This window comes from Miniopterus schreibersii, assembly GCF_964146895.1.
Source record: "Miniopterus schreibersii genome assembly, chromosome: 1".
Taxonomy (NCBI): Eukaryota; Metazoa; Chordata; class Mammalia; order Chiroptera; family Miniopteridae; genus Miniopterus; species Miniopterus schreibersii.
Window position 1 is genome coordinate 74499385 of NC_138101.1, and position 8144 is coordinate 74507528.

The 8144-nt window shown below is 50.5% G+C and overlaps 1 protein-coding gene across 7 annotated transcripts in view; it reads left to right on the top strand.

The window, feature by feature from the left end:
• The window catches only part of PFKFB3 (6-phosphofructo-2-kinase/fructose-2,6-biphosphatase 3), an 80274-nt gene extending 72496 nt beyond the window's left edge, over window positions 1-7778 (top strand). For 3 of the 7 annotated variants that reach the window (XM_081155461.1, XM_081155458.1, XM_081155463.1), the window contains exon 15: window positions 5120-7776. In XM_081155461.1, coding sequence (XP_081011587.1) covers window positions 5120-5167 — 48 coding nt within the window. In that variant the 3' untranslated portion in view covers window positions 5168-7776. Of the gene's footprint in view, window positions 1-1459; window positions 1483-3655; window positions 3709-5119 lie in introns of all 7 variants that reach the window. The other 4 variants (XM_081155460.1, XM_081155457.1, XM_081155462.1 and 1 more) reach the window with 2 other exon arrangements.
• Window positions 7779-8144: the final 366 nt, after the last annotated feature.

The following is an 8144-nucleotide window of genomic DNA, read 5'->3' on the forward strand; positions in this document are numbered from 1 at the left end:
GTGGGAAGGAGACCACCCAGTGGGTGCCCCCATAGCCTCAGACCCAGATGGTGGAGGGGGAGAACACAGGGATAGCAGCTGAAGTTTGTGATGTCCTGGAGGTCCAGTCGGGTCCTTCCGGCCATGGCTGTGAGCGTGCACGCCTGCTTTCTGCGGAGGTGACCTCTACCAGGCAGAACTGGGCAGAGCAGGAGAAATGGCGAATGTGTGTGTGCCACTCCCATTCTTGGATAGGTTTTTCTAAAGCCGAGTGGAAGGCAGCCCCTCGTTTGGAAGTCTCCAGGCAGCTCTGAGCTGCTGGCTTCTGCGTGACCCAGGCCTGTGGCTGAGTATTTCCCCTTCCTTTCTTGCCATGGCTCCCCATTGTAGAAAAGCTGTAGTCGCAGAGAGTCCTCATCCGGAGCCCGTATGGACCGGTGAGAACCTGGGTAGCCCGACTCGCAGAGCCAGATGGTCAGGAAATAGCCACTTTCTCACGGCATAGTTACTTCAGCGGGCAGTAAAAAAACCAACTAGATTTCACTTACTTTATTCACTATGAAAATTTCAGGCTGAAAGATCTTGGCTATTGGGCACTAAGATTTGTTTTTAGAAAACAATTTTTTTCCTTCAACGACAGCCAAGAATCTGTGAGACTGAGAAATCTCTGGGCACAGATTTGGGCCCCACCCAGGGGTCTCCCCTCACTTCCACCCACCAGGCCTGGTCTCTTACAAATAAATCACAGCTAAATTTTGAATGTGATTTGTTTATGAGTTTGGTGCTGAGGCCCACACTGTTCCTGCATTTTGCCTGAAGCTCATTTAAATCCTGTGGTGTCTGGAAATGTGATGTGGGGGCAAGTGCTATGCAGCCTTGGCTGGTCACTGAACCTCTTGAAGCTTCAGTTTTCTCGCCTGTGGAATGGGGGAGTAGTTCCTACTGCCAGAGCAGATAAAATCAGGGAATAAGTGCTGAGCCTCGAGCACAGTGTCTGCCCCTGGCACTAACTGTAGGATTTTATTGTTAGGTTACATCCCTCCCTGGCCTTCAGTCTCCTTATCTTTTCAAATGAGGGGCTAGGACTTGGAGATATCTAATTAATAGTCCTTTCAGATTTAAAATTAGAGGTGTTTTTTATGAAAACAGAACTGAAGTTCTATGTGATGTGTCTATGACATTATTTTAGTGTAAACCCTGGGGTCATAATTGGAAGTTTAGAAGCCACTGTCACTGACGCTTGGGGGGGGACTGGCCTGCGCTAGATTCAGTGGTGTGTGGGGAGGATGCAAAACTGGGGCTTCCCCCAACTTTGACAAGACAGTCCTTCGGGTTGCTGAACTGAACTGAATCCTCAGGGAGTCTGGAAACTGGGCCAGGCTGGGAGGGTCTCAGCAGAGGATGTCCTGACTTCACAAGACCTGAGCCTTGTCCCCTGTCCCTCTACTGACCTCTGTCTCTCAACCTTTTCTCTCTGCAGCCTTTGCTAGGGAAAGCCTGTTTGTAAGTATTTTCTCTGAATGATTTTGCTGCTAGCACCTCTTTCTCCCCGCTTGCCAGTTTGGCCTCCTGCCTGTTAAAATGTTGAGGTTAAGGACAGTTTTTGTAAAATCTGAAGGAGGAAGATGGGCACCAGAGGAGGGAGAAGGGGATTCATGAATTTTTAGCAAAGGACACAAGAAGTACTTATGGCCCAGCTGTTTTCTGTGCCACTGCCACAGCTGGCTCCTCACTCCCTCTTGGGGTCCGGGGTTACTGTTGGTACTAAATCTCGTTTGTCCCTCTTGGTGTCAGATATTGGTAGTGAGCTAGGTCTTGTGCCTGCTACCATTGTCTTTTAATTCTGTGTCTACCCTAGGAGAGCCCTTTAATTCTGAGAGGAACATTTACCCAGAGCCTAATCTACAAAACCCTCTTGTCCTGGCAGGGACCCCCACCCCAGGCTCCAGGACCCCCATACTCTAGAGAGGTCTGATTGGAAACTGCTGTTCTGGATCAAGTTTTCCTGTATGGGAACCTGCTCAGCCTTAATAGTCGTTGGGAGCGGTTTTCGAATCAGACCCACTTGGCTTCCTCTTTCCTGAAGCCAGAGCTCTCTGCAGAAAGTTCTGGTTAAGCGTCAGCTAGAGGGTTTCCATTCTTGTGGTCCCCAACTACAGAAGGAACTGAGGCTTTATATCACAATTTTAGTAACAGCCACCATGAAGTATCACCCTCCCCAACCCCTCCAATCATACCTACCGTTTTCCCTTTTGCTGATTAGGGTACCTTGACTAATTCATGCAGAAGCTGAAAGGGCTTGAGGAGTTCAGCCTGATTAAAAAGCTTAAAAGCATGGCTTGTTCTGGGAAAACAGGAGTTGTTTGGCATCATGCTTGGATTAGATGGCACCACCTGTAGTGAAATATATTTCATCATGCTCTGCAGGTCATGAAAAATGTGCTTGCGCATATCATGTCTTTGATTCTTAAAATAACCCCAGGATGGCTGCAGGACAGTTACTATCCCTGTTTACCAGATTAGGGCCCAGGTGAAGTAACTCACCCACAGTCATCCAGTTGCAGAACCAGGACTTGACCAGGCTGCTTTCTCTGGACTGGTTTCTGGGAACAGCCAAGATTCTGTTCACCTGCTCCTGCCCCAGGGCATCTGAAGTTTGCAGCCTGTAGGGCACTGCCTGGAGCTGTTTGATTTCCTTTTTAGTTCTTGCAGCCTCTCCCATGCAGCTGCTTCCCCTGACAGTGTCCTTGAAATTCAGGCTTTAAGAGTAGCCTCCCCCTGTGTCTGTGCATCTACTGTTCTTTTGACCCATGATGGCCTGGTGTTGCCAGGAAAGAAATCTTCCTGCTGGATGGGGGGAGGGGCATTCAGGCACTTCCCCCACCTACTAAGGTTGAACTTGCCCGTCTCTAAGGCTAGTAGCATTTTTGTCTAGACTCCCTCCACTTAAGCAAACATTTGGACCCTGCACATGTTTGGACCCTTCACAACTGCATTCCACTCTGGGGTCTCAGTGTCCAGCCCAGCCTGGGAGCACAAGCCCATGTCTGGGGCTGCAGATCCCAAAATGTGTTATTAAAGTCACACTGAGCCGGGTTTGGACCTTGGCTCTCCTATCCTCTCTCTTTGGAACTCTGGGCAAGGTGGTGCCATTCTAGGGCTCCAACTTCCTCATCTATAAAATGGAGATAGGAACGTTTTGTTAATGTAGCACTTACAGAGTCTCTGGCACATAGTCAGTACCCAGTGGCCAATAGCTGTTATCATGGGAGAGATGGTGCCCTGTGCTTTGGTGGGTACTCCAAGTACTCCGGTTTGCACTCCACTCTGCATTTTGATGCCCCTGTTCCTTCTGCACAGGCCAATGGGATTTCTTCTCATGAGCAGCTGGAGCACAAAGGGACGGGGGAGTGGGGGAGCCCACGGGATCTTAAGGGTGTGGCTTGAGGATGCCAGTGAGCGTGGTGTCCTGGTAAAGCAGCGTGATGGCCCGGGCAGGTGTGGCGCCCTGCAGTCCTGTCCTGGGGCTGTAACAGTGCGTGGGGCCAACCATTCACCATGCATTCTTGCTTTTGGAATTTCAAATGCATAGTAAAAACAAAATGCTACTAAAGATGTTTTGTTTTGTTTTTCTTTTCCAACATGTTTCTTCCTTTGCCCCCACTATGCTTGAAAGACGAACTGTCTGTCACATTTTCTCAAAGTTTTCTCCTTACTAACCTTGGAAAGGTAAATGACTCGGTGCATGCCCCTCTCGGTCCCCTCCGCATCTCTCTGAGTCCTGGCATCTCTGCCCGGCAGGGCGCCTTGGTCTGTGTGAAGACTGGCCATTGTGAAGTGTGTGACTCATACACCCCGTGCCAAAGAACTCGTGATTTTGGAGAGCAGCACCATTGTCTTGAGGTCCCCTCTCTCGCTTCCTCCTTTCCCTCCATGTGTCCTGAGCCAGGGACACCATGAGTGAATGGTTTGACATAGCCTGTGCCTGTGACCCCCGGTGTCATTGTCCTATTGCCATCATTTGTGGGTACTCAAAGGAGCCTTGGGCTTGACATATATGAGGGCGACTTGGAGCCAGCCGATCAGAGGGACACAGCAGCACCTCGCTCTCTGACCCCACAAGTTGGCTGAGTCCTCTCTGGTTTCGGGGCTAGAGGGCCTTCCCCAGCAGACCCCCTCCCCCGTCAAGGCTGCTTGATGTACTCATGGTTGGAGGGTTGGGTCACCTGGGCTCCTGAGTCTGGCCAAGAATAGGCTCAGATCTGGGTTTTAGTGCCACCAGCCCGGGATTCTCTTCTGTAGGGATTTCTGCACCAGGGCTCTCGGTTCTGCATGGGAGGCGAGTGAGCCGAGGTGATCCTTGCATATCCATCTGCCCCTTTAAGACAGTCTTTGTGTAGACACTCAGGATGGGAGAGAACACTTTTTAAAAAGTGTTTCACTTTTTGTGGGTAAATTAAGGAGGTTAGTTAAAGAGACATCTGCTGTGCAGTGGCAGCCATCATCTGTCCCCAGCTGATTGAAAACATTTTTTTAGGGGGTTTTGATACTGGCAAGCTTCTTATGGGTGACGCTTCCGGCTAGGATTACTTTTATTAGAATGGGAAGAGAGCTTTAGTGACAATACCCATGTCCAGCTGGCTCGTAGCACCTGTGTTCCAGCTGCCAAGCTCGTGTTCCTAGAATCTGGGTCCCTGGGGCCGAGGTGTGTGGTCCTACTTGAGCCAAGTTGGTAGGAGAGTCCTTGTGCTTCTTTAGAGGCCCCGGAGCATCCTCTGCCTGGTGTGGCCAGTAAGACTTCCCTGGGCCAGGGCAGGGGCAGCCCTGGGGCTCTCAAGGGCTATGAGCTGAGGGTCCCCCATTGCTCCCCAGTACAACTCTGACTTACAGAGCTGCCTGCTGTCCCTACCCTCCTTCCCACCTCCTGCAGGCAGATGTCAGGTCTCTGCCATGAGGCCCTTCTCCCGTGTGACTCTGGCCTTAACCGCCACCAGTTTGGTTAATGATGCTCTTCTGGGGTCATGATTTTTGTCTGGAGGGAGGGAAGGTGAAGTCTCAATTGCATGGCTTTAGTCTTCTGCTCTAGGGACTTAATCAACAGTAATAACTCTGCTTCCCCACCCTTTTCTCCTGAAAACAGAACATGAAAGGCTCCCAGAGCAGCGTCGACTCCTCCCGGACACACTGAGGCAGACCCACCGGTTCCATTCCATTTCCATTCCTGCAACTTAGTTAGGGCTCTCCCATCCACCGAGGCTGACCATACCAACAACTTCTCCCAGGAAGGGCCAGGTGGCCTAGAAGAGGGGTCTGCTGGTCAATGCGAACCCATGCCCCCAACAGCATTGGGGTGGCCGAGACCCCAGCACACCCTTCCTGGTGTGCACAGAACCCATGCCTCCAAGTCCAGCTGTGGCCACCCCCACCCATGCTCTCCCCACTGTCCAGGGCTGTGTGGCCTCACTGACCCTCCACAAGGCTTGGTGAGGACAATAGGCAGTGGAGGAGGTGAGAGAAGGCCTCGAGGAGGGGACATCGGGCGCCTCTGTGCTGTTTTGTTTTGTGTTGTTTCTGTGATCTTGGCCTGGAATGTTGCCAGCTGGGGAGATGACACTGGTCCCAGAATCCTAAAATTAAAGGAACCTAGATCCCAGTTGCTGAAGGTTCAGGGATGTTGAAAACTTTCACAAGGCTTGTTTGTGCATCTTGGCCTGGGAAGTTTACTTGTGAAGAAAGGATGTGTGCTGGGATGGGGCCGGCCTGGAGAACCAGTCTGGAAGTGCTGACAGAAAAGTTCCTGAGCTGGGGATGCGTCAGCTAAGCAGTGACCCTCTGTATGTCCACACCCTCCCAGGCCTGTGCTCGGCCTCTGAAGATGGACAGTCTGGCTGTGTTGGCAAGAGGAAATAGCATCGGGGCCTCACCCTCCCGGGGAGCTGTGTGGCCCTTCTGCCCCAGGCCTGGATCAGAGGCACCTGAGACATGGCTTCCCTGGGGATGCTTGCTTTTGCATTTTTTTCTGGCAGGAAAGTCACACCTTCCTTTCAGGAACTTAGACGGTTGGGTTGTGTGCCCTTGGGAGCTGGAGCTCTGAAAGCATGTGGGGTGTCGGGCATGCCCATGAGATGGGGAGCTCAGAGGGACCCCAGTAAAGTGGCTGGGAGCAAGCACTCAGATGCTTGCAAGACAGACCTTGGGAGAAGAACAAGGATCCGGCCTCCTTCCTTCAGGACATGCATCACCTCCCATATTTCCCCGGTGGGGACAGTGGCCCAAGCCAGGCCTCACTCTACACCACTTCTTCCAAGAGGTTGTTCATGGTCTCCCCGCAGGATTCAGCTCAATTCCGCATGTTTTCTTTGAGCATCTGCTGTATGCCTAGCATGGTGTTGGGTTCCTTGGGGAATGTCCTCTCTTGTTCTAGTGGCAATTCTGGTATTGGTGGGGGACTCAAAGCAGGAATTTTGGGACATGTGATTCTAAATACCTGTAGTTTGATCTGCTGGTTTCTCCTTGGTGCCTCCAAGTACTGGGGGACGAAGAGGGTGTCCTGAGGCCCAGAAGAAATGATTTAGAGACTCAGCAGTTGTCAAAATGACCCTTTAAAAAGCTGGTGCCAAAGGTCACTTTCCTTTCCTGCCCTCTGCTTTTGAGCCTGACATCCCCACCCCTCAGCCTATGAACTAGCTGAGTGGGGGTGGTGGGCAGGCTTGGACAGCTAGAGCTGGAAGTGGAGCTATTTTTGTTTTTGTTTTGCTCAAGAGGAGCTTTTCGAGATTGTACGTTTCTCTGATTGGGCTTACGTGGGAAATAGGACACACTTCAGATACCATACAATCAAATTAGAGGTTTTCACACCAAATCACAACCCCTGTCCTCTTACTTGGCAGTCTGCCCGAGAGGATCTGTATGCATGTTATATGCAACTAAAGACTTGGATTATTTCCCCTCTTTCCTGCTATCTTGTGTCTAGTTGACACGAGTGTATGTTTGTAGGTTGGTCGTATTTTTAGACAGAGGGGCCTGCAGTTCTGCTCTTGAGAATGACTTCATTGTGTCCCACTTTCTGGACTCTTACGGCCGATTGGAGTGGGGCTATGTGAAGGTGCACGCCCCTCACCTCTCACAGCCTGAAGTCGGTACAAACGTAAATGAAGCTTTGCCTCCCACAGGGCATAGCTTGTAAGGGCCCGGGTGGGGCAGTAGATAGGAGTATGGATGGGGAGGGGACCTGGGAGAGAGCAGAAGGCTGAGGAGGTGAAAGCGGTGATCTGATCTCTGAGGAGGCATTGGATGGAGGGTGTGGGAGCTGCAGGCATGGAGCGTCTGCTACTTTATTGCCTCTCACCCCCCACCTCCTGAAAAATATCTGGGACCAATTTTTTTAACTTTGCATATTTGTTTTTGGGGAGGTGTATCCCTCTCCTTTTTCTGTCCTGAGACCATGGACGAAACTCTTCATTTGGGGGGAGAAGAAAAACTGTTTGAACCACACCAATGATGATTTTGTTTGTAATACTTGAAATTTATTTTTTTATTATTTTGATAGCAAATGTGCTATTTATTTATTTAATGTGTATAAGGGAGCTTGTAAACAGAAAACTTTTTAGATTGGGTTTATTGTTTATTGGTTGGTTTGGGGCCTTTTATGTGCGACTTACGACTTCTCTGCATTCTGTATAAGTGTCTGAATTAACTACCTGGGATGAAGCTGTGCCAGCTTTCACACAGGGGCTGCCTTTCAGAAATTTGTATATTTCGCAGTTGCCAGAACAATAAAATACCTGGTTGAAATACATGGAAGTGCACCTCTCATTTTTTCTGTGGGGAAGAAGAATCTTTAATTGACACTTGTGGTCAGTGCACCAAGTTTCTAGCCCTCAGCTCTTGACCTCCCTCTCCACCTGCTTCTTTTAAACAGGACACACAGATACCCATGGCCCAGTGCCTGGGTTTGGGAAACAATAGCTGTGTCAACTTAAAAAAAAAAAGGCCCGGCCGGGCGTGGCTCAGCGGTTGAGCGTCGACCTAGGATCCAGGCGATCGGGGTTCGATTCCCGGTCAGGGCACATGCCCGGGTTGTGGGCTGCAGCCAATCAATGACTCTCTCATCACTGATGTTTCTATCTCCTTCTCTCCCTCTCCTTTCCTCTCTCTGAAATCAA